Source organism: Caretta caretta, chromosome 10, assembly GCF_965140235.1.
Source record: "Caretta caretta isolate rCarCar2 chromosome 10, rCarCar1.hap1, whole genome shotgun sequence".
NCBI classification, from domain to species: domain Eukaryota; kingdom Metazoa; phylum Chordata; order Testudines; family Cheloniidae; genus Caretta; species Caretta caretta.
Window position 1 is genome coordinate 32,768,731 of NC_134215.1, and position 25,593 is coordinate 32,794,323.

At 48.5% G+C, this 25,593-nt stretch overlaps 1 protein-coding gene across 3 annotated transcripts in view; it reads left to right on the top strand.

Annotated features, from left to right (window-relative positions):
* Window positions 1-24,733, top strand: part of NAA60 (N-alpha-acetyltransferase 60, NatF catalytic subunit) — a 45,448-nt gene extending 20,715 nt beyond the window's left edge. Inside the window, exons 2-7 of one of the 3 annotated variants that reach the window (XM_048867734.2) lie at window positions 5,251-5,366; window positions 6,154-6,283; window positions 7,096-7,192; window positions 17,362-17,596; window positions 19,289-19,475; window positions 20,113-24,733. In XM_048867734.2, the coding sequence (XP_048723691.1) occupies window positions 5,257-5,366; window positions 6,154-6,283; window positions 7,096-7,192; window positions 17,362-17,596; window positions 19,289-19,445 (729 nt within the window). In that variant the 5' untranslated portion in view covers window positions 5,251-5,256 and the 3' untranslated portion in view covers window positions 19,446-19,475; window positions 20,113-24,733. Of the gene's footprint in view, window positions 1-4,555; window positions 4,643-5,250; window positions 5,367-6,153; window positions 6,284-7,095; window positions 7,193-17,361; window positions 17,634-19,288; window positions 19,476-20,112 lie in introns of those variants that run through there. The other 2 variants (XM_075132842.1, XM_075132843.1) reach the window with 2 other exon arrangements.
* The last annotated feature ends 860 nt before the right edge of the window (window positions 24,734-25,593 follow it).

Here is a 25,593-nt window from a genome sequence, read left to right on the forward strand (position 1 = left end):
TGTTAGGTCAGGGGTTCCCAAACTTGGTTCGCAGCTTGTTCAGGGTAAGCCCCTGGCAGGCTGCGAGACGCTTTGTTTACCTGAGCGTCCACAGGTACAGCCGCTTTCAGCTCCCAGTAGCTGGGATTTGCCGTTCCCGGCCAATGGGAGCTGTGGGAAGCAGTGCAGCCTGCGCCACCGCTTCCCGCAGCTCCCATTGGCCGGGAACAGCGAACCTCGGCTACTGGGAGCTGCGAGTGGCTGTACCTGTGGACGCTCAAGTAAACCAAGTGTCTCGCGCCCACCAGGGGCTTACCCTGAACAAGCTGCGAACTAAGTTTGGGAACCCCTGTGTTAGGTCAAACTAGATTATCCAGTGGTCCCCTCTGGCCTTAAAATCTATGAAAGTGAGAGCATGATCCTCCTGGGTTTCCCACAGTGTTACAGATGGATCAGTAATTTTCCTGATTCTTAATACTAGTTGGTTTTGTTCTGTCTCCTTGTTACTCATCTACCATGTGCTGTGGACTAGCCCAGTACAAGAAGGTTAATGGTGGTCCTTCTATTTCCAGCAAAACAAAATACAGACTACAGGATGCTTTGTCTCTGGGGTACCTTATTCTAATCCTATACTTAACTCCATGCTTTCTAAAGATAACCTTTTCCTGTATACCATTACCTGTGGTAATGTACCTGTAATCCATCAAAGCCATGAGACAAAAGGAAAAGGGCTTCTGTCTTGCAGTGGGGCCTTTGGTCTTTACACTATCACTGGGCTCAAATAAGTTAATGGGGTGACAGCTGATGAATGGGTGGAGTGACTGCAATCAGTGACTTGAGTGTCTGCATCCTGTCTCATTGCTCGTTCTGAATCTGTGTGCGCTGTAGTTCTGAGAGGGACCCTCTCATGAAACATCCAAGTCTGTAGGACAGGGTTTCTCAGACTATTTTATGCTGTAGCTATAGACCATGTCTTGACATAGAGATTCTCTGGTGGACACCACCCCTCCCCTCCGGCTCTATGCCTTTCTGAGGGCAGTTTAAGTCATTAGGACAGGATCAGAGAGATCAGATGAAAATAAACTCGCAGCAGTGTGATGGGTGTTTTGTCTCTAGGCGCGTGTCTACACTTGCCACTTAAAGCGGAAAAAGTCCCTTTTTTGCGCAAAAACCATGGGAGTGACTACACTTGCCAATGACTTTTTGCAGTTTCACTGCACAAAGAAAACCACTTCCATGAGAGGCATACAGCTTTTACCAGTGATGCTTTTGCAGTGATGTGCAAGTGAAGACATGCTCTTCCTGTTTAGAGCTTTTAGCCTCCACAGGATATCCCACAGTGCATAGGTGACTACTCTAGCCAGCTGCTCTGCTGCCAGGTAAACCGACATCTACCCTTCCCACTGTAAAGCCCTGGGGACTTTGAAACTCCCCTTCCTGGTCTCTTGGCAAGTGGTCACTTCTCTGACCAGGTGACAAGGCCTGCTCCAGGGGAGCAAATGATTCCCCGCTTGGAGCAATGCTGAGCTACTGGAACTGACCAGTGTTTGGGGAGATGAGGTTGTGCAGGGACCCAGGATGCCCCCTTCCCCCGCCCCCTCTTCACACAAGACCCATCCTCAAACTGGAGAGAGCTGCACTGTGGGATAACTGACCTAGAGGGTTGCTCTCATTGGTGATAGAAGTGCTGCTAATGTAAACGCTCTCTGATGCCTGAGGGATTGAGTACACAAACCAGTGCTTTTCAGAGCAAAAACTCTGCAAGTGTAGACATACCCTAGGATTTTACAGGTTGCCTGCAGCCCTCATTATGTCCTTCACTGCTTTCCCTTCCAGTTCTGGTGTTCAGGTATTTGATCACTTGAATTTGACACAGAGAAGCACCAGACAAAAAGAGGGAGCTGTCTCGTTTTGAGTATTCATCAAACAAGCATTTGGAAATCTTGAGAGTCCCGAATTGGATTAGGAGTACTTGTGGCACCTTAGAGACTAACAAATTTATTTGAGCATAAGCTTTTGTGGGCTAAAACCCACTTCATTGGATGCATGCAGTGGAATCTTTCCCTGTTTGCTGTATAGGATGTTGATCAGGTGGTCCTGCAGTTTCTTTGAGAGTGTGTGGCACAATCTCTCAGCATAGTCTGTGTGGTATGTAGATTGTAGTGGAGTTTTTTTTTACCTTGTCCTTTTGGTATGATGTCCATCTGTTTGCATTTGGAAAGGAAGATGATGTCTGTCTCTATCTGTACGAGTTTTTTTTTTTTTTTTTTTCATGAAGTTGATGGATTTCCACTTCATACAGATAAATGCAGTGCCCTGCATGGTGGCAGGTTTCAGAGTGGAAGCCGTGTTAGACTACTACTCTGAAACCTGAATTGGATTACAACTAGTAAAAGGCATTGCTTGAAGTCCTGAGGAATGCTTCATGGCTGTGATGGAAAGCTCAACAGATCATCTAAGAGCTGCTGTAATAGGGAAAAACTCTGAAGCTATAGGATACTGGAGACCAACAGAAATACTAATAACTAAAGATGGCTTGTGGGGATTCAGATTAAACAGTTGCTGTTCATTCACCTGTTGTTGCTCTGGCTCTGCATAACTTGTTTACTACTCTAAGCCAGCGGTTTTCAAAAAAAAATTCCGGAGACCCAGTTGAAGAAAATTGTTGATGCCCACAACCCAATGGAGCTGGGGGTGAAGGGTGTGAGAGGGGCTCAGGGCTGGGGCAGAGCGTTGGGTTGCGGGGTGGGGCCAGGAATGAGGGGTTCAGGTGTGGGAGGGGGATCTGAGCTGGGGTTGGGGTGTGGGAGGGGGTCAGGCTCTGGGCTGGGGGTGCAGGCTCTGGGCTGGGGCTGGGAATGAGCGGTTTGGGGTGCAGGAAGGGGGGCTGGGGCATGGGGTTTGGATGTGGGGTTACCATGTGTGGCTCCCGGTCGATGGTGCAGTGGGGGTGCTAAGGCAGGCTTCCTGCCTGTCCTGGCACTGCGGACCACACTGCACCCCAGAAGCAGCCAGCAGCAGGTCCGGCTCCTAGGCGGAGGTGTGTAAGCAGCTCTGCACAGCTCTCACCCGCAGGCACTGCCCCCCCCCCCCCCCAGCTTGGAGCCCTGTGTGGAGCCGGTGCTTAGGGCAGGGGCAGAGCGCGGAGCCCCGTGGCCCCCCCGCCTAGGAGCCAGACCTGCTGCTGGCCACTTCCTGGGCGCAGCGTGGTGTCGGAACAGGTAGGGACTAGCCTGTCTTAGCCGAGCATCACCGCTGCCGGGACTGTTAATGGCCTGGTCAGCGGTGCTGACCAAAGCTGCAGCAACCCAGTGCCTTACATCCCGTTACCCAGTACTGGGTCGCGACCCACAATTCGAAAACCCCTGCTCTAGGTCACCTGCCACTTGGCATCTTGTAGAGAATGCTTGTTCTGACTAGCAAATATAACCTGGCTCTGCGCTTCCTTTGTGCATACCAATGTGTATATTCACTCTGCCACCTATTGGCTGCTTTATTCCGTAGTACTTAAATACATTTGACAATATTGTCCTAGAAAAGTTTCATGATAGTTTTGCTATAATTACACTGATTCTGGGGTTGGAAGAGATGGTGTCAAGGTTTGTATTTAAACATTCCCTGCAGGGTGGATTGATTTACATCAGTCACTTAAATCCTGATTTAAATCATTAAATGGAAACTTTGATTAGAACTGATGATTTAAATCAGAGGTGGGCAAACTACGGCCCGCAGGCCACATCCGGCCCGTGGGACCAGCCCCTGACCTCCCAGCAGGGGCGGCTAGCCCCCAGCCCCTCCCCCCGCTGTCCTCTCTCCCCCGTAGTTGTGGTGCTTGCAGGCAGCATGACTTGCACCCGCCCACCTCCCAGGCTTTCCAATAAGCCTGTCCTGCTGCTCTGACTGGAATGGTAAGCGGGGGAGGGGGGGTTGGATAATGGGCAGAAGGTCCCAGGGGACAGGAGGCGGTTGGATGGGGTGGAGGGCGGTCAGGAGACAGGGAGCAGGGGGGTTGGATTGAGGGTGGGGTCCTGGGAGGGGGGGACAGGTGCAAGGGGGGTTGGATAGGGGGTGGGGTCCGGGGGTGGGGCAGTTAAGGACGGGGATCCCAGGAGGGGGCGGTAAGGGACGGGGGGGGTTGGATGGGTCGGGGGCAGGGGTGTGGATAGGGGACAGGGAGTAGGGGGGCTTGGATAGGGGGTGAGGTCTCGGGGGTGGTTGGGGCAAGGGGTCCCAGGAAGGGGTGGTCCGGGGACAAGGAGCAGGAGGGGTTGGATGGGTCGGTGGTTCTGAGGGGGGCAGTCAGGGGCCAGGAAGTGGGAGGGGGTGGGGGCCAGGCTGTTTGCGGTGGCACAGCCTTCCCTACCCAGCCCTCCATACAGTTTTGCAACCCCGATGTGGCCCTCAGGCCAAAAAGTTTGCCCGCCCCTGACTTAAATCAATATTTCCATTTGTACTTCTTTTATTTTCTAAAGAAAGGTGCTTCTTATTGGTTGAGAATTGGTAAAACATGTTTTACAATTAAATAGATAGAGCCTTTACACTGGATTTGATGATTTTTTTTTTTTTTGCCATTTAGGCGGGTACACTATAACTAGAGTAAGTATCCATGATGGATGGAATCATAAATACTAAGAATTTGAGAACTGAGCCAATCACAGCTCAGGTAAGGAGAAGCTATAACATAGGAACATGAGATCACCCAGGTGGGCTCAGCAGATGATTGTGATGAGATACAGGATGGTGTCTCCTGGAGTTAGAGGCCAGGTCTCAAAGCCTGTGATGACTTTGCAAGTCTCTTGAATCCAGTAGCACAGACCTGGATCTCCCACAGGCTCAAGCTCCTAATACAGTACATGACCTATTGTGCCATAGTTATAAAGTGTGACCTCCAAATTTGAATGTTTTCCCCCCTAATTCTGTCTTTATTTAGAAAAGCAGTCTTTAACCCAAAGCTTTTTTTTTTATGGAGGCTCATGAAGTCAGAATATTTATTTTTTTAATTAACATATTTTGTACTAACTTCAGATTTAATTTTAAACCGATTTATTTTTAAAAGAAAAACTTGTAATTTTAAATGAAAAAATCCATTTTAAAAAAAATCATGATTTTTATCTCCCCGTGCTGTGCGGATTCAGATTGGCCTAAGAATGACTTGCCTGGCAGTGAAGACTCCCCCTAGCCCCAGTGTTGCCTTTGTTCCAGATACTAACAGGTCTCAAACCTGAAGCTTTCAGGTGCATCCTTCTTAATATGCTTCCTTTTCCTTCGCAGGTGTGAATGACAGAGGAGGTGCCCCCAACTGCAGTTAGTGACATAAACCTGCGTCTTCTCTGCCACGATGACATAGATGTAGTGAAACAGCTCTGCGGTGACTGGTTCCCAATAGAGTATGTAACAGTCCTGCGGCGGGTGGAGGGGGCGCGTAGAGAGACGGTCTATAAACAATTGGTGTGAAAGTGCGGAGCTGAGAGCATAGGCAGGTACTGTGACAGCTGCCCCACGTGCTAATGTACTTCAGTCCTGACCATCACCCACTGTCCAGTCCTGTGTCACCTATACAACACTGCCAATGGTCCATCAGTATTCAGGGGGTCTTGAGAATGAACAGCAGAAACAGAAACTCTCGTTTCTTCAGCACCAACATCCTAAAGAATGCCAAAGCCCTCACCAAGGGAACTGTGGGCATCTTACAAGGAGCTTTGTAATAAAGGGGGGAAATCTTGGAGAGGGCTGCTTTTCTCCCCCCACCCCATTAAGGGAATACTTGTCAGATGGGTTACTGGTAGCATAGAATGAAATTAGCCAAGCTGGTATGTGCTCCAGACACCTGGGTCAACACTCACACCCTTACGAAAAGTGCCAACAGATCTTTAATGATTACATGCGGAGGCCTTAGTTTTAACTCCATCCAGAAGAGACTCCCTCCATCAGCAAAGCTTCCTAGCTTGCATATCTATTGACTCTTGTAGAAGAGTGCTGCCTACTAGACTACCAACTACTTCCTTCAGCATCTGAGTGTTTATTGCAGGTCTCCCACTGAAGTCTTATTCTGGCCCAGCTTATGCTGTAACCCTGCCAGATTCCACAGGGTGTCGTGACTGCAGGCTCATGGCTCAATTTGAAATGCTGTCTGTCCCCTAAGCATTCATGGGTATTGTTCGTTTTTCTTCCCAGGTACCCTGACTCATGGTATCAGGACATCACTTCCAACAAGAAGTTCTTTTCCCTTGGAGCCACCTACAGAGGCACCATTGTGGGAATGATAGTAGCTGAAATAAAGAGCAGAACAAAGGTGCATAAAGAGGTAGGCAAGCCATAGTCTAAGATGAGATGTGCGTATACCCCCAAATGATTACCTGCTCTGGGGCCCATTGCTCACATGAGTAGCCAGGCAAGGAGAGAAGTCAAAAGACTACATTTTTCAGGATCTTTTATTGTGCACCACCAGCAGTTCATTTTACTAAGCTCCAGTTGGTTACACCTGTGCAAATCCCATTGAAGGCTGTGATGTTGCTGAGGGCATAACATGGCCTGTAGAACATTTGTATTACTATTGATGTGTAAGAGAGGATCCCAGTTTGACTCAAAGCCTAGAGTCTGTTTGCAGAAGCTGGGAGCGGATGACAGGGCATGGATCACCACTGTCGGAAGACAGGATACTGGGCTAGATAGACCACTGGTCTGACCCAATAGGGCCGTTCTTATGCAGGTTGGCAGAAAAAGCACATTCTAGCTGGTAAACTGCTGACGTTTGATCTGGACACTCAAATGTGGAACCCCACAATTCTATTTAACACCTTTCAGTAAACGACTAAACATGAAACAAGCGTGTTTAGTTAACAGTTAACTGTGGAGGACATTAAAGGAACTAAATGATTACTATCCCCCAACTGGCAAGAAATATGAAAATAGCAGAAACCCCTCCCCCAGCCCAAATAGGTTCTTTCCTTTTCCTCCATTTAGGGGGCTGTGTTTATCTCCCCATTTCCAACAGCTCCATAAAGGCACCTGGTATAAGAAAACTCTTCTGTAAATTGATGCTTGCTTTTGTTTTTACATTATACACTGTGCTATACACATGTATCCTACTAAATGCTTTGTCATGTCTCTGCTCAGGATGGGGATATTCTAGCTTCCAATTTTGCGGTCGATACTCAAGTTGCTTACATTTTAAGTCTAGGAGTGGTGAAAGAATTTAGAAAACATGGAATAGGTAAGAACATTCTAAATAGCTTTTCTATGTCTGTTGCTGAGCACCAATCCATTGTGTGGGTTATTTATCCCTCGTGACTCATGTTTGGTATGTGGGTGAAGGTTATAGAACTAAGAATGCCTTGACTCTGCCCACTTCAGAGACTAGCTTGTACGCTAAGCTTGTATAGAACTTGTCATGTCTCACAGAATTGGAAATGGGATACAGATTACATCACAGAAGCCCGCTGTTGCATATACAGAGTGATTGAGAGTCCATACCATCTGGTTGCTGTTCAGTGGCCTCTGAAAAGAGTAAGTGGATCTCAGTCCAATTCCCAGTGGATAGCTGACCATGCTGAAAACACTGTCATAACTGTCAAACTTGCTAGCAGTGCCAGCAGATCTGCTGTGGACTGAGTGGCCATGGAAACAGAACTCCTCAAGCCCATGAAGCTGGTCCCTCCAGGACGGGGTTGAGGCATGCTGATAATGATGAGAGGTGGGGAGTGGGCACCGCCATTGATCATATCATGCCTGTGTTGTGCTGTGAGGGAGAACTACAGGCCTCAGAGGTTGCAAATGTGTGATGACATCTCCAGCTGTTTTAAAAAAAAAAAAAAAAGAGGGAGAGGAAACAAGGGGGATTCAAGAAATAACATCATAATGTGGATCAGAATATGTCCATCAAGTGAGTGCAGTGATCAGTTTGAACCCCAGCTACAGCACAACAATTTCACTGCCATGGGGAAATCCTAAAGTAACAAGGCCAGATAAAATACTTTTTCAAGTGATTTGCACATGTGTATTCCACTCTTGGGAAGTGTGCATAGCTGGTGGAAAAATTTTCCCTCAGCAGTATCTGTTGGGACAGCTCAAGCTCCCCCTGCTGTCACTCGCCACTACATGCAGGTATAAAGTGGGGAGCTGCCCCAGCCCACTTCAGTTCTTTCTTACTGCCCATGACAGTTGTTGGAATGTATTTGTCTTGCTTTAACAAGTATTCTCAGCATGTTATAGTTACCTGTTTGCATGGGTTTTAGTGTTAGAACTTGCACTAACCAAAGTTTACTACTTTCTTGGTTCCCCAATATGGGGTTCCACTGTTGGGACCAAGGAATGCCTCAGTCACTGGGCTTCAAGGCCAGATTGAAGTTTCTTTTGATGTAGGCTGCTCTGAAATGACCTTAAGAGTCTTCCTGGTTGGGGGAGGGTGCTGAGCACTTTGGCTTCTGTGAGAAGCGTACCTCCAATGTTGGATTAGTCCTAGCACTCCTTGCTTTCTCTGGTGCCTGGGAAGAAACAAGGCTTCCCTGGAGGCTGCTGGGACAGGAAGATCATCAGTTCCCAAGTCCATCAAGCAAGGGGACAAAGGGTCAAATAGAGTACAATAAAAAGTGAAGCACTCCACCTCTCATTCATCAGCCAAGAGAGCACCATCAACTCTGGCTGCAGGGCAGGCACCATTGAATCTGGGGCCCAAAGTTTTTGTCTCTTGTGCACCAGTTAAAGACAATTCCATTACCATCCATGACAGACACATGTGTAGGAACAAGGAACTTGTTGAGCTTGTTGGTGCCAGTGTCCCCAAAGGTGCAGGAGATTGTTTCTATGGTACTGGCAGATCATCAGGCTCAATGGTGCAGCACCTAGCACCACATCAACCTCCTGTATCCCAGACCTCTTACCTGTCAGTACCATCGAGGAAAGATGGTGGTGATGGCTTCTCTTCAGTTATCTCTGGTTTCTTGACACTAATCTTCAGCAGGTGTCAGGAGAAGGTTATTCTTCATCTTCTGACTCTTGTCTCCCAACCGCAGTGTCTTGCTGCTCCCCTCCCACGTAAAAACAAGCGGAGGATAGGTATTGTGTTCTCTCTCAAGGCTTCCAGCATTTTTATTCCCAACCCTCTCCTGGATCCTTTGTTGTCTCAGCTACCAACAAGAGGGAACGCTGGGGCAGCAGGCGGCTGTCCCTAAGTTGAAGGACGCCAAAAAGCTTGACTTATTTGGTAGAAAAATGTGTTCTACGGTGGGGTTACAGCTTAGAATCACCAACCAGCAGGCTTTGTTAGGGTGATATGATTCTAACACCTGGAACTGTGTACTGAAATTTAGGGACAAGCTGTGGGAGGATGCTAAACAAGAGTTCCTTTCGCAGGTGAATGAGGGGAAGTTAGTGATAAGAACTTCACTTCAGGATAGTTTAGATGCAGCTGAAGTGGCTGCTAGGACTCTGGCCTCTGCCATCATCATGCACTGGTGCTCATGTACTCTTTGGGGTTGGCCTAAGAAGTACAGCAGACTATTCAAGACCTGCCATTTGAAGGGTCATCCCTCTTCCTGATGCAGACAGGTTATAAACTTCACAGCTCCAAGGTGACTCTGAACTCCTTGGTATGTATACTTTTGACCCGTCAAGGAAACACTTTCATCCTCAGCAGTTCCATCGATACCTTACTCTTGAACCTTGCCAGGACCTAACAGACACTTCCTCAGTGCTTGGTCCTGAATTACTTTGGCCCAATGGGTCTTAAGTGCCTTGGAAGTGGGAACACTCTCTTCATTTTGTTTCTTCCCCTCCTTCCCACCCTCCCTCCCCATCCCTCTTCAGGGACCACTCTCACAAGGAACTCCTCTTCCAGGAAGTGCAATCTTTCTTTTGCGTGGAAGCCATAGAAGAGGTTCCCGAATGTCAAAGGAACAGGGTTTTATTCCTGCTATTTCCTAATCCCAAAAGCAAAGGGAGGTCTCATATTTTTAGACCTCTGGCAATTCAAAAGATCTCTAAAAAAGATAATTTCGCATGGTCACACCGGTTTCCATTATCCCTGTCCTGTAGGCTGGAATGTCACGCTCAACTTAAAGGACACATATTTCTATGTGGTGATTTATCAAGGCCACAGGAAGTACCTCAGGTTCCTATAAACCAGTCTAATTGCCAGTTCATGGTGCTGCCTCTTAGCCCTGTCATCAGCTTCCTGGATTTTTACAAAATGTGTGCCTTCCTGCGAAAGTTAGGAGTTACTCCTGAGGGCAGTCTGCACTGCAGCATTTTCAAAAATTTTATTTGTCAAATAAATGTGGAAGCTACAGCATGGTATTGGGGAGCACAGGCCACTGGCTGCTCAGAGGTGGGAGATCACTGTGCAGCTCCCCTCTCTCGGGACACTGACTCAGCAGTGAGGCTGCACCCAACCCTGACACAGCGCAAGGACCGGGCCTGCCCCAGAAACACCCCAGAGCCTTGCCCCTCCATCCAGGTGCACCAGGTGTGGGTAGGCAGGCAGGATCCAAGAGTGGAGGGGCTTAGCGTAGGGGAAATCCAGATGTGGGTTAAGAGGGTTCTGTGTGGGGCAATCTGGATGTGGGCAGCTCAGTGGGGGATCCGGGTGCGGGGAGGATCTGGATGCACAGCAGCTTGTTGTGGGGTTCTGGGTGCAACGGTAATGGGACTCTGCAGGGGGGTCCAGGTGAAGGTGGTTGGAGCTCAGTAGGAGGGTCTGGGTGTGGGGGAATAGGGCTCAGTGGGGGGTCCAGATGCTGGGGGAATAGGGCTCAGTGGGGTTGGGATCCAGGTGCAGCTGGTTGGGGCTCGGTAAGATGGGGGTGCGGGTGGCTTGTCAGGGTGGTCCAGGTGCAGGGGGGTTTCTGGGTATGAGGGGGTCTGGATTCATGGGGTTTGGACGGATGGGGGCGCAGCTCCCTGTAGAGTGATCGCTCCCCCTGCAGCTGAGGAGCAATGGGCGCAAGAAGCGTGGAGGGGGGAGTTTGCAGAGCTTCCTGCAGCCAGGGGAGAAATCCTGGGGCTGGATCTGATCCAACCCTGGATGCCATGCAGGGGAAGAGGAAGTCCCGTCCCCCCCCAGCCCAGCCGGGACTAGCAGCTGAGTCCAGCGCAGGGTAGGAACCACCAGCCATGTCTTCCCCAGTTCCACCCCTGCCCCATGGTGATTTACCTCTCTACTGGCTGCCCTGGGCACCCGAAACATACTGCTGGGGAGGGTCACGTGACTGCTTTTGTGGCTTCCCTTTGCTTACCTGCCAGAAAATCATTTTTCTGTGGAGAAACCAAGAAATCTGCAGGGGACATAAATTCTGCGCAGGTGTGGTGGCGCAGAATTCCCGCAGGAGTAAGAAGTGCAAGTCTGTCTTTACCTGGATGACTGGTTTGTGAAAGGCGGTTTCAGGTGCAGTTCAGAGTAGTTTGTATCCAGTCAACTTTCAATGCATTGGGTCTGTTGATCAACTCAGATGTCTATCCTCTGAACTGGGGAGAGGATAGAATTTACAATAACATTATTGGGCTCCGCTCAAGCCAGAGTTTTCATTCCAAGGTCAAAGTTTCAGACAATTTGTTCCATTGTTTTAGATCTCAAGGTTCACTCACTTAATTGTATGAGGCTTCTTAGGCATATGGCCTCTTGCACTTGTATAATCTGGTGTGACAGACTTACGTCTCGGGCATCTACAAAATTGGCTGTCTTCCATATTCTTGCCAAGCCATTGCCCTCTAAACATCTTGGTGAGGGTGCCTTCTCATATTTTACCTTGTAGATTGGGGAACAAACCCTGTCAACGTATACCTAGGTGTTCGTTTGTCCACCCTCAGCTGCCACTGATGTTGGTGATAGACGTGTCTGCCTTGGGTGTTGAGCAGCTCATCTGGGTTCCCTGCAAATGCGAGGGTTATGGTCCACAAAGGACTTGACTCTGCACATAAACGTCAGGGAGTTGAAAGCCTGACACCAGTCGGATAGCTCTCCTACACCACGTCAAGGGGAAAAGCCTGCTCATTTTCAGAGAACAGTGGTAGTGTTCTAACTCGGCAGCCAGGGAGGGGGCCACTTGTCCCTGCTCTGCCAAAAAGCAATGCAGCCACACACACAGGTCATTTACAACTCAACACAAGTGGTCTTTCTGTTTAGATGTAGCCAGATTCATTTTCAAGCTGTGGGAATTTGTTCACATTGCAAGCAGGCCCATTTGCAACGAGAACAAACAGGAAGTGCCAGCGAGATCACAGTCTGGGTTCCCTCATGGACACTTTTCTTTGCCCTGGACAGGCAAGCTCCTGTATGCTTTCCCAACAGTTCCACTCCTTCACAGAGGGTTGCTAAAAATCAGACTGGCCCATGCTCGATTCATGTTTATAGCCCCAGCTTGGCCTCAGCAGCACTGGCTCTCCACCCTCCTATCCCTTTCAGTGGAAGCTCTGATATCACTTCCATTGGCCCCAGAGCTAGTATCTCAAGATCATGGTCCCCTGCTCCACCCAAACCTGCAGGCACTTCATTTAACAACTTGATGGCCCATGGTTAGACTCTAGGGAGGAGTAGTACTCAAAAGAGGTTCAGGATGTGCTTTTAAATAGTAGGAAACCACCTACTAGATCTAGTTACCTCTCGAAGTGGAACCGTTTCTCTGTCTGGTATTGACAATCTAGAATTTGGCCGAATCCAGCATATCTTGGCGTATCTGTACCTAAAACAGCAAGAGTTGACTGTTGAATTCTATCACAGTCCACCTAGCAGCTCGCTCTCCTTTCCCCTGTCAAGTTGGTGATCACTTTCAAAAATCTTATTGACATCTTTTTAGAAAAAAAGAATGGCCTGGAACAGTTGTATCCTCAGGTACAAGATCCTGTTTCTCTGTGGGACTTAAACTTGGTGTTGTCAAAACTTATGGGGCTCCTTTTAAGCCTTAAGACAGTTTACCCACGTCCTCATCCAAAGTTTGAGTCAAAATTGAGTTTCTAACTTCCACGTCAACCAAGTGATTTACCTGCCTTCCTTCTCCTCGAAGTCCCTCTTGAATAAAGATGGGGAACAGCTGCACACTCTGGATGTCAGGAGAGTGTCGGCATTCTAACTCAGCAGATCCAAGCAGTTCCATTTGTCTTCCCAGCTGTTTGTGGTGGTCACAGACAGGATGAAGAGCCTCCCACTCTCTTCTCAGTGGATTTTGTCTCATTTAGCCTCCTGTATTTGCTTGTGCTGTGACTTGGCTGACATGCTGCCAAATGGAGTGATGGCATATTTGACAAGATTGCAAGCATTCTCTGTGACCTTCCTTGTTCAAGTTCCAAGCATTTGTAGGGTGGCAACATGGTCTTCAATGCACATGTTTGCATCCCATTATGCCATCACTCAGCATTCTGCCATATTTGGGTGAGTTGTCCTCCAGTGCTTGTTCAGATAGACTCTCTAATCTGCCCTCCTGATTTCCTGAGTTGTGAGCCACCAAGAGTATTCACATGGTCAATTGCTAAAAGAAAAAACTGTCACCTGTTCCATAACTATTGCTCTTTTGAGATGTTCTACATGTCCATTCTACATCCCGCCCTCCCATCCCTCTGCATCAGACTTTTCCAGCAAGAAGGAACTGATGGGGTTTGTGGTCGGCTCCACGGTTTATACCTTTGTGCAGTGATGCATGGCAACAGAGGGCACTCATGCCTCCTTGATGGGTATTGCTGAGGGAAAAATTTCTGACAACTGTGCATGGGGGACGCACATCAAGAGTGGAGTGGAGATGTGCAACGCATCTCGAACAGCACTTACAGAACAGGTTAGTACGGTTTTCTGGTTTGAGAGCATGTACCATCCTTGTCCTTAAGCATCCAATTCATAGAAAGAAATGTGCCATTCAGACACTAGCAGCTGGGACCCATGCCAAGTCTGAAAGCAGTGACCACGTTAAGGTGTCGTGCAGCTGGGACCATGTTAGACTTGACTTGATTTATTTGACCTGTTCAGTAGTGTGACAGGGTCAGGCCAGATGGCTACAAGAGAGTGGTCGAAGGTAGATACGTTAGTTCCAGCTTAAGCAGGTCCCTTTTCCCTGGGTAAGATAACAGGGACTATTCCAGAACACTCAGGAACTTTCTAGAACTAATTAAGGCAGGCAGGCTAATTAGGACACCTGTAGCCAATTGGGAAGCTGCTAGAATTAATTAAGGCTAATCAGGACACTTGGTTTAAAAAGGCTGTCACTCCAGTTAGTGAGGGGTGCGTGTGAGGAGCTGGGAGCAAGAGGCACTAGGAGCTGAGAGCGAGAAGGCATACTGCTGGAGAACTGAGGAGTACAAGCATTATCAGACTCCAGGAGGAAGGTCTTATGTTGAGGATAAAGAAGGTGTTGAGAGGAGGCCATGGGAAAGTAGCCCAGGGAGTTGTAGCTGTCACACAGCTGTTCCAGGAGGCACTCTAGACAGCTGCATTTCACAGGCCCTGGGCTGGAACCCGGAGTAGAGGGCGGGCCAACTCCTGATCAGACACAAAAGGAGTTGACCTGGACTATGGGTTCACGAAAACCGCCAAACTGAGGGCTGCCGTGAATCTCTGAGGTGAGCAAATCCGCCAATAAGCGCAAGACCTACCAAGGTAGAGGAGGAACTTTGTCACAGTAGATAGGATTATAATTGTCCTCCCCTGAGTGCTCACATCTGCAGACCCAGGCTGATATGATATGCCATAGAAATGATCTGGGTTGTGTCTGTGTGGGAGAGCACCAAACTGAAGCCTTGGTTCAAGCACTGTCTTGGGACAAACTCTAGGTTATCCGGAGAACGGAATTCAGGGAAGTTGGTAAAGGGAGGGATATCCTGTTTTCATAAGGAGGTCTCTGAGTCACCTTCAGATGCCCCAGCTGGTTGGTGCATCTTGCTGGAGTTTCTCCGTTAAAGTCAACATTTCTTGCACTTATTAAATTGGGACAGAATTTAGGAACACATTTTTCTGAAAGACCCTCTCTAAAGTCCATCCATCGCCTTGGATCAGCGTTCAGGATTAGATAGCTATTACAGACTAGTACATTGAAATGTTCCAGAACTACATAACGACGTTTGAGGGATTGATGTTTTGAGAGCCGCCCTTTTCTTATCCAAGAGCTCTTCCATTTCCACTCAAGAGGAAGGGGGAGGGATAGCTCAGTGGTTTGAGCATTGGCCTGCTAAACCCAGGGTTGTGAGCTCAGTCCTTTTGAGGGGACCATTTAGGGATCTGGGGCAAAAATTGGGGACTTGTCCTGCTTTGAGCAGGGGGTTGGTCTAGTTGACCTCCTGAGGTCCCTTCCAACCCTGATATATTCTATGATTGTAAGAGCAAAACCTTTCATGCAGGAGACTTTTTGCTCCAGGCATTTTCCACCTTTATTGTAGCTCTGATTTCTGTAGCAGATTCTACATGGCTTCCGTTTCTGGTTCTTTCTTCTCCCGCACCTAGAAAGGAACGGGATGGAGTGTGGGATACAGAAAAGTGCAATAAACTGTTGAGAATTAAACTGCTCTTATTTTATTACTCATTTAGATTTCCTGGGATGGGTGGGAAAGTGTGCAAAATCTTAGCAATGCAGTACTTATCTTTCCAGGTACACAGGAGAGAAATTACCATGCAGCTTCTATATTTAAATACTCTTCCACATTGAATTCCCAAAACCAGGTTCTGTATTGCTGATATCTAGTTTGTTTTAATTCTACCTCAGTGCCAGGGGCTGGACTGGATGACCTGTTGTTTAGGACCAGAAGAGACCTCTTGTTTTATATCAGCCTCCTTAGCTGGCCTTGTACTTAGGCAGAGGGGGTAACGTTATGTACTGGGTAGGGATTTTCAAAAGCACCTACATGGCGTAGGGGTACAACTCCTGACTTTCAATGAGACTTGTGCTCCTAAACTACTTGGGCACTTCTGAAAAATCCCATTCACTATGTGGTTCTTTACACATGGATTGTAAAACCGTAGCACAAATGAGGTTCATGTGTTAGGACGTCTGCTAGTGAATCATGTCTTTACCATTGCCCAGTGGTACCTCTACTGGGAGAAGTTAACAATAGCTTAACTTGGGCAAATGTGTTTTGTTCAGTTATTGTAATGTGGCCATCCCAGATTCACACTGGAAGTCATGCATGGAAGCTGTGCCCCTTGACTATATCCTGGGCTGTTCATATGAGACTTGGGGCATTTAGGGGTACAGAACCAGTAGAAGCCACTTCAGGTCAAAGGAGTCTCTTAGTGTGTGAGGCTAGATATTCAACATTAGAGGCGTGTGTGAAGACACATAAAGCTGGGTCCACCACACGGTACTGACTGCTCAGATGAACCTCCAGACCTAGTCTCCCAAGGCCAAGTGCATGCACTGTGCCCCTTCACTGACAAGTGCCAGATGAAAGATTCTAGATGGCTGGAGCCAAACTCCCAGGAGCTGATGGAGAGTTAAAGCCCTCCCTTATCTTTTAATTAGAGTTTAGCAAGACAAGTGCATGTGACCTGTTTGTCAGTTGCATTTTGCTCTTTACAATTTCAAAATGACTTTAAAACACTGAGTGTTCAGACCTGAAGAAGAGCTCTGTGTAGCTCAAGAGCTTGTCCCTTCCACCAGCAGAAATTAGTCCAATAAAAGATATCACATCACCCGCCTTGTCTCTCTAGAACACTGAATGTACTCCTGTGACCTAGCTGCTGCCAGTCAAGGTGACAGGTCAGCCATTCTAAAACTAAATGGTTCCAGCAACCACCTTGCCAGCCCAATGGGAGTAGCTGTTTGGCTGGCAGTGGGCTATTGCTGGTAAGTCCTTGTGCCTGGAATGCTCATAACTGTGGGGGCCACAGCTGCATGTGTAAACCTTGTTACAGTCTAAATCCAGCCCTGCAGACTCCCACCAATCAATGGCTTTTAGGAGGGACCGCTCCCACCCTATACAGCCTTGAGTTTTCTGAAGCCCAGTATTGTAGAGAGGAAGGAGCCTATTAAGACCACCCAACCCAGGTTCTGCTGGCTGTTCTGAAAAGGGTGAATGAGGAAAGATCTAGGAGCAGTGTTCCCTCTAATTTTTTTACATCCATGTGCAGAATGAATTTTCTTATGTACACCAATATGGAGTTGATGTGTGGTGGAGGAAGGGCCAAGGGGTTCAGAGTGTGGGAGGGGGCTTGGAGGTGGGGCTGAGGGTTGGTGTGCAGGGGGTGAGGGCTGTGGCCTCAGGAGCATGGGGCTGGGGGAGGGGCGCCTCTCCCCGCCTACCTGCACGGCCCTTGAGAGCCTGCTGCGTGGCCACGCAGCTTACAGGGAACTTAATCTAGGAGCTTTGTTCAGAGGCAGTGATGGCGCGTGCAGAGGCTTGGCTGCACTCTCCACCCTGTCCCAGTGAGAGCGCTGCTGCTCTGTGTAATGCTGTTCTTCCTTCCTTTGATAGGTTCCCTCTTACTTGAAAGCTTGAAGGATCATATATCGACAACTGCCCAAGACCACTGTAAAGCCATCTACTTGCATGTCCTCACCACCAACAATACAGCAATTAACTTCTATGAAAATAGAGACTTTAGACAGCACCACTACCTGCCCTATTATTATTCTATCAGAGGGGTCCTCAAAGACGGCTTCACCTACGTTCTATACATCAATGGCGGACATCCTCCTTGGACAATCTTATATCCTTTACCTTGGATTTGATTAGCTGCAGAGCGAGATAACCAGACACATGGTATTTGGAGTAAAACAAATCCTGCAAAGCAAGTCTGTTTTTTTCATTTGGTGACTCATCCCAATTTAAGGGTAGGCTTCACTGAACTGGATTCCTTGCTTTCCAGAAGAGATTTGGATTTGTCTCTGGCATGTTTGTGCTGGACTTCCTCAAGGGTGCTGTGGGATCCATTCAGTAGAACAGTACATGTCTCTTGTGAGGTTAGAGATGTATATCTTGTCTACATTGGGTGACTGATGGTAATGCAACTGTTTAGCTAGGACTAGGTGTGGTGTGGATGGGCACTGTGCAAAACTCCCTCAGCACAGCTCTGCTGATTGCACCTGAGGCAAGACCTGCAGTTCCTGCCCTGCTATTCCAGTCCTGGGCTCCCCACATGGCTCTGTCAATGTATCTAAGGACTCCTGTACAGTACATAGATTTCAGAGTAGCAGCTGTGTTAGTCTGTATCCGCAAAAAGAAAAGGAGTACTTGTGGCACCTTAGAGGTTAACAAATTCACGAAAGCTTATGCTCTAATAAATTTGTTAACCTCTAAGGTGCCACAAGTACTCCTTTGTACAGTACCTAGGCTTTGCTGGCATAGCTATGTCAGCAGAGCCCCCTGGTGGAGATGGAGCACAAACCAACAGTTGTTCTGTCAGCATAGCTAATGATGTTCGGGGAGCAGAAGCACCCTTCAGTCAGCATAGTTGTGTCTACACTGGGGGGTTGCCAACATTGCTGTGCTGGCTAGGGGGTGTGATTTCCCATCCCACACGCTCCTAGCTGACACAGCTGTGCTAGCAACACTTAGTATCCAAAGCCTTAATCCCAACCTACAGCATCATCTTCTGATCCGGTCTTGGCTTCCGCTTGAGCAGAGACTGCTCCATTGTGTGGTGGCTTCCACCCGGTGCCTTCCAAATGGTTTCACTGCTGACATGTCTGGGGACTTGAAGTCAAATCTCAGAAATGAAGGGCTAGTGAGCTCTTTTCCTCCTGACCAGAGAAGTCAGGCAATGTCTGCCCTTTTGTTGGGTATATCAGAAACTTGCTAACCATTGTAGGTCATGCAGAGTGGAGCCTTCCCAACGCTAATGGTGTGGTGGGCTCCAAATGCAGCTGGACGCATGCTATTCAGTGACCTATCTTACTCCACACTTCTGAACGGCTCTAAGGATCCACACTCTCCTGAGGGAGGCAGAGTGGGTACAGAACAGAGATGACAAACTAAATTATAGGATATACTTCAGGTCAGTCAGTCTCGGTGGAGCATAAAGAAGTCCCTTCTCCCTAACTCTTTATGGTAACGTGGTTGTATCTGAGCAATCAAAATGTCTCTGTTGTCAGACGGGCCATGGCTCCAGCAGCTGGAGTGCTGTGGAGTGAAAGGGACACTAGTGGTTATTCAGCTAAAGCATTTCCTGGGCAAATTACAAGGAATGTTCCCCAAGTGTCCTCCTCTTACTGTGCAGTACAGACCTGCTTATTTGTACCTGAGCAGTTAGATATGAAGGGCAGGTAGCTGGCCAGTGCTGCTTTGCATGGCTTAGCTCTCATTGCCTATTACTGTCCTACGGGCTGCTGTCAATACAGTGTTTTAGGTTGTTTCTTACATTTCACTGTAAATGTCCCTGTTCTCCTTAACTGAGGCTCACTGACTACCTACAGCACATTGGCTCAACGCTCGCCAGCCTGAGCCCATGTTCGATTCCTCACCGGATATACCGCCAAGCCCAGAGTCTCCTCCGCAGCCTGCTGCCATGGTCTGGCATTTCCGCAAAGAGTGGTATTGAATACAGCCGGGCAACGTGACACAGTCAGATGGTGACAGCAAAGCGAGAGGTAGGGAGCTGTGAGAATGGGGTTTACCTTCTCTCTGGAGCACTGCACTGCAACAAGTCAGTGGCATAATCGCTCCACTGAAGCGTCTGGGGCATATGAGGCAAGATGCCTAAAGCAAGGGTCACTGCAACATAGACTGTGCGGCTCAGCATACAATTCAGCCTCTTGGAAACGGCTAGAGCCCAGCTTCTGAGAGAGCTGCACCCTGGGATCCCTCTGTGCAGGGCTGTAAACTGGCAACTATTTAATAATCTTGCCTCTTTTGTTTTTGACTTTGCTCCTGCTACAGTTGATGGCAGAATGCCTATTGACTTAAGGCCCTGATTTCCTTCCCCCCCCCCCCCCCCCCGAGAGTTAATGTGATGTAATTTATTTGAGCCCAGTGAATGTTGTTAAAAGCAATCTGCTGCTGCTGCAGGTGACCCCTTTCCTTGAGCTTTTAGAGCACCCTCAGCTGGTCCCTGAGCATTTGAGACTGCCCCCCCAGTTACACAGGGTCTGGAAATCAGAATAGCAAACTCCCCATTCTCCTCCCACTGGCTCAAATGCGCAAAGCCCCGGCGTCTTAGACTGTAAGCACAATGTCTGTCCTGTCCCTTCCATGGTTTTCAGACAGCTGTTCTCTTGTCTTTAATAGGATCATTCTTCCCTTTATCTCCTGAATCATCTGGCTCTGCACTGATTCCAGTTATGCGGGCTTCCTATCAACAACCCAGCCTCTTAAAATTGACCACTCAGCGGTGGATTGACTGAGATTTGGCAGACTGTATGCTTGACTTGCTGTAGCCCTTCTTGCCATCTTCTTGCCAGAGTCCCAAGGCATCCTGTGTGGATTGACAGTCATTACTGTCTTATAAGGGGTGTCACTGTGCTGTAGGCAAGTGGCCCTTCCTATTACAGCTCTGTGTGTTACTCCTCCCCTCCTCTCCCTCTCCCCTTGCTTTTGGCCAGTACTCATGTAGATGCACATAGTTGTACATGAGATGGACAAGGATGTAGTCATCTGCTTTGCATAGCATAGCTAATGACAGGAATGTACAATAAGGCAATCAACATGCACTGATCAACCATGTTAGAACCCACACAATACATCAGAGGGCCAGGGCTGGGCCATGTCCTCTTAGTCCAAGGTCCAATGGAAATGGGGCACATTTCTCTTGGGCTCCCGTGCTCCTGCTGAGGAGTCTGTGTTGCTGCTGGTAACACTCCTGCCCACTCACAGGAAGGAAATTGCTGCTGAGATGCCCAGAGATAGTCATCACCCCATGACTTAAAAAGAAGTGTCTGATTCACGATGCTCCAAAGTAGAAGACAGGGATTGAAATTACTGTTTCATAGTGAAATATATATATACTGTATAGATCCTTCTGCCTTGAGTCTGAGCTAGAGCTCACCAGGATATGAGTGGGGGAGATGTATAGAGTTATTCCTGTAGTTGGAGCCCCTGAGGAAAGAGAGTGAGACATCTCCATTCCCTTACCTGGTCACCATTGGAACCTAAGTTAATCTCCCGCAGGCTCTCTAGGAATGAGATTTGTGCACAGATTGCTGCTTTTGAAGTAAATTAGCTGCTGCCCCTCTTGTGTTTGTAGAGACTGCAGGCCATGAGAGATGTGCAGGGGATGCGCCGATGGGCAGCCTCCCTGCGTCTTTGCCAGGAGTCTGGTATTGAAGTCCCTGAGGAGGCTGCAATGTGACTGTCAATAGTGAAATGCTTGCTTTGTTTGTACAAGACTTGTGCAGGACACTTGTCTCCCCATGTGGAGCTTGCCAGACATTGACCTCCCCAATAGGCAGAAGGCCCCAGACCCTCCCCACGTATTAAACTAATGTGCAAAAAGATCCCATAGCCACAGGAGTGGCACCTGAGTGCAAGCAGGACATTAGAATAGTGCTGTCCCTCAGCTCTGCTAGTGGGAGCATTTAGAACGGAGCAAATAGGAGCAAAGCATACACTGTTGGTAAATGCCTGGCCTCCTTCCAGCAATGGTCAACAAGCCCCTTCTTCCCTGGCGGAGGCTGTGCTCCCTTGGCTCTGCACCCCTGTCCCCACTGTTCATGTACCCACTTTGAAACTGGGAGTTGGCAGAGGAAGTCTTGAACTAAAGTTGGTGTGTTGTCTCCTGCTGCTGGCAGTGTGGGTGGCAGGTATCTAGGAGGTTACTATTGAGACAGGGAGTGATGGGGTCTTACAGCACAAAGTTGCTTAAAGTAACTTAAATCTGCTGGAAGAACTAGCTCTCCAGATGTCACTTAAAGACAAGTCAATGTCTAACTGTAGAGGATAACTATCCCCTTGCTATTACCATGCCAGCTGCTATCTAAATAGGGTGAGAATAGCATCTGTCTTGTCAGGGGCCTCTGCCTGGCACTGCCAGAATCCCAAGGGCAGTCTTGGCACCCCCCTTCAGGAGGCTCTGAGAAGCCCGTTTTTTAAATACAGAATGTGTGCTGCAGATACAGCTTGCACTCTTAACCCTGTCCCATGTGGGTTGGAGCCAAGCCCAGGAAGTTTCTTCAATCAGGCCCTGGGATGCCACTGTGTGTCTTCCCTTGAGGCAGCAGTGGGGATCATTGTTGAAGGTGCTGTTCATTTCCCAGCTCAGCAGGACATGCTCAGCTTCATTTGTTATATTGCTGGAATAGATTGTTTAATCACAAAAGAGACTGTTTCTCAGTCAAAGCATTCTAGCTATAATGCGTAAGAACAGCTGGGATTTTAGCAGGAAAATTCCTTTTGTGGAGCTGGTACAGATGCACAAACTGCTGCTGTGCAGTGGGGAAATGTCTGAGCTTCAAAATGGATGCTTCACTTGGTGTAGATCATGTGGGCTGAAGGAGGCTAATGACTCGAAGGGAGAGGGCCTCTGGGGAAAGCTGGAGAATGGGTTGGTGTTGGGGCTGCACAGTCGTCATTGTGTGTCTAATTCAGTGCAGTGTGGCAGGTAGAGCCCCTGCCTGAGAAAGAGGGCAGTGACTGACCAGCATGGGCTGGGACCAGAGTTTTATGGGCAAACTTCCCCCATTCTCTGTGAGGAGGGGAGATCTAGCCAGTGCCATGCAGTAATCTCACCAGGTCCTGCAATGGGATGATCTTCACCCATTCAGACTGAGAATCAGCCCTCCTACCCCACCAGCTCTGCTTCATTTTTGTGCATGTACCTTACGTCTTTCAGGTCTTTTGGCTGGGGAGCCCTTCTCTTGCAAAGTTGTCTCCCAGGAAGGAATGGAATCTCTGTATGTGTATGTGCACTCCGTGCTTTGCAGCCAGGGCCACCCCACCCAGCAGGCTGGGCAAGATGTCAGTCCTCTCCTGACACTGAAATGTCTTAGATCCAGCATGACAGTTAAGCTGCTTAGAAGTGGTTTTTTTAAAGGGCTACTCTGAACCAAGCCTGTTTCCTTGGGATGGGCTGACACCTCCCCAGAGAACTTGTCAGCCTTGTTCTCCTGTCACCTTGTTTTTCTTGTCTCCCTGGCCCACCTGCCTGGTATGGATACCAGTGTGCTCTGTATGGGGGGCGGGAGAGGGAGGAAGAACTGTTTCCTAATCATCCAACAGAAACTTTTAGCAAATGTTTTCAGTGTAAAGAAGTTCTAACCCAGTATTCATTATGCACTCAGCTGCTGGGCCACATGGGATGTTAAGGGCTGCAGCCCTTGTGGGGTACATCCCTCTGATCTGCCCAGCCCAGGTCTCCAGACTCTGGCTGATTTACAGCAGCCCGAGATTTCCTCTCCCTTCAGTGCCCATCTGTATTCTAGTCAGGAAACGCCATCCTGCTTCCCCTGTTGGACCTGTGCTGTTGGTGGTATGGGAGCTAAGAGGGTGAGGGGACCAGAGATGTCTGTAATAGACTGAATCTGCTTCTCACTGGCAACCTGCTTTCTGTGTAGTTAGGAATGGGTGCCATCTAGCCTCCTCCTGCCTGCCATAAGACTTGTACTGCTCCTGGTTGGGCCTCTCTAGCTTCTGTGTGCAGGAAGTGGAGGGAATGTGGGCATCCTAGGACTGATGGGCTTTTCCTAGGGAGGGGAAGTTACCCTGTGGAACCTCCTTGTTCACTCCCTTGTCCTATCCCCATGCACATGTCCTAGTATTGCATTTTTAATTTGAGTGTGCTAATGAAGTGCAGGGCCACATGGCTGAGTTAGCCTGCTCTTGTACACACAGGAACCAAAATAGGGAGTGATCAGTCTGTTGTTGGTGCAGCTGCTGCATTAACATGCGCCACAGAGGAACAGATTCTCTAGTTGCCAGTAAGATCACCAACAATCCTTCCGTTTTGGGGCTGCCGTAGAGGCACTCAGAGGGACAGGGTCTGATTGGCTTGAACTCCTATTACAGACCCTTCCTGGAGAGGCCTTGCCATTCACAGTCATTGTGTGACAGATGGCTTTATTCTCAACATGTTTTTAGATGGGGCTTGTTGGTTCTTCCCCCTGTAAATGAGTTGGGTCCCCAGTGGGAAAAATCCTGAGCTCTCTCTTCTGTGCCAGTGAGATCTTCCCAGGCAGAGCAGCCATTGCCAATCTGCTTTGGCCAAGGCCTCTGGCTGAAAGGATTTGTCAGTTGAAACTGTTCCTGGTAATGCTGTATGGAGGCTCCCAGCTGTGAAATTACAGGGGCACCTATTCAAGCCCAGCTCCCTGTCCAAGCAGACTTTGCCAGGTGCTCTGTTTGAGCTTTCAATCATGTATCCTACACTGTAGTATTTAGGACTGTGAATTTTCCAATGTAAATGACCCTTGATCTAGTGGCTCCAGGCAGATTCCATTTCCTCACATCCAGAGGGAGAGGCTTTGGTTTCTCTCAAGGCATCTTAACCTAATTTGCAGTAACTGGTTTTGTATTCTCCCCCCCCCCCATGTAGCTCATTTTTTTAAAGTGTGTACACCTGTGCTTGAGGATTTAGTTGCTAAATATGCTTCAGTGTGCATGGGGTTTGTGTTCCTTGCACTTTACTATCTCTCTGAAATAGCTGTACAATACAGAATGTTTTTTCTCATGGGTCTGGGTTTGAACTCTTCCAACTGTTTTTGTACCCATAGCTGTTGTCCATGCTAACTACCAGTGCTCCAGCAAGAGGAGACAAGCTACTTGTCCTACCTGCGATGCCCCTTTATGAACTCTGTCCTCATTGCAACAGCTTGTCAGTCACACCACCCCTCCTGCCCTGTTATTTATTGAAGAGCATATTGCTGCCACAGTCAGCCTGTCTCTCTAAATGTCTTTAATTAAAATGATTTTTTTCTTTTGTGATTCTCCTGCTTGTTTTCAAGTACAAGTCTGGATTTAAACTGCTGCTCTTGCCAAGGGCAACCATGCTGCAGTGTGCTCCATAAACACAGGTGCCAAAGTCAAAAAGCACCTGTTCTCCTTAGAGTGCTGGGTGAGTTAGCTGGGCCATCCTCCCAGACAAGCTTTAGCCCAGTCAGCCCTAGCAGAGAGCATTGCTGAGGGGCTTCAGTGACCCCATTGCTGGAACAGCCATTTCCTTTCAGAAAGTGGCTGGGGAGAGCCCTGCCCAGAGTCAGCACAATCCTGCACACCTATGAATTTTGGTTGAAGTGACTTGCACTACTTCCCATTGACAGTGGCACCTGGTAGTGTTCTGGGCACTGTCAGGGCTGTCTGCGTAGCAGCTCTTCTGTCTCATCATCAGGTCCATTTGCATCATTTTATGAGCAGGTCTTTCTCCTGGGGGTCAGTAAGATTCATAGTTCACCCTCTTCTTGCCCCTTGTCCCCCTTAAACACACTTTCTGGATGGCTGCATGAAGGGGGTTGTACTGACAAGCATCTCACTGCTGCTGATCCAAGCACATCCCTTGGTGCTGCTCCTATTTTTGCCTCTCCCCCCCTACGTAGCTGAAGGGGGGAAATGGCATCGTATGTGGAAGTCACACTACCCCCCTTCCTGGGCAAGTATAACCTGAGCATTGGCTCTCTCCAGCTCCATGGGGGCTGGCTGATGCAATACTTGATGTCACTTTATCTCAAGACCTTCCCATCTTCTCTGGTCCTTTCATCAGAGCTCACAGCCTTAAAGGACCTAGCAGAGCCTTGCTGACTACCCAACCAGCACAAGTGTGATGGGAGGTGGCTTCTTCCTCTA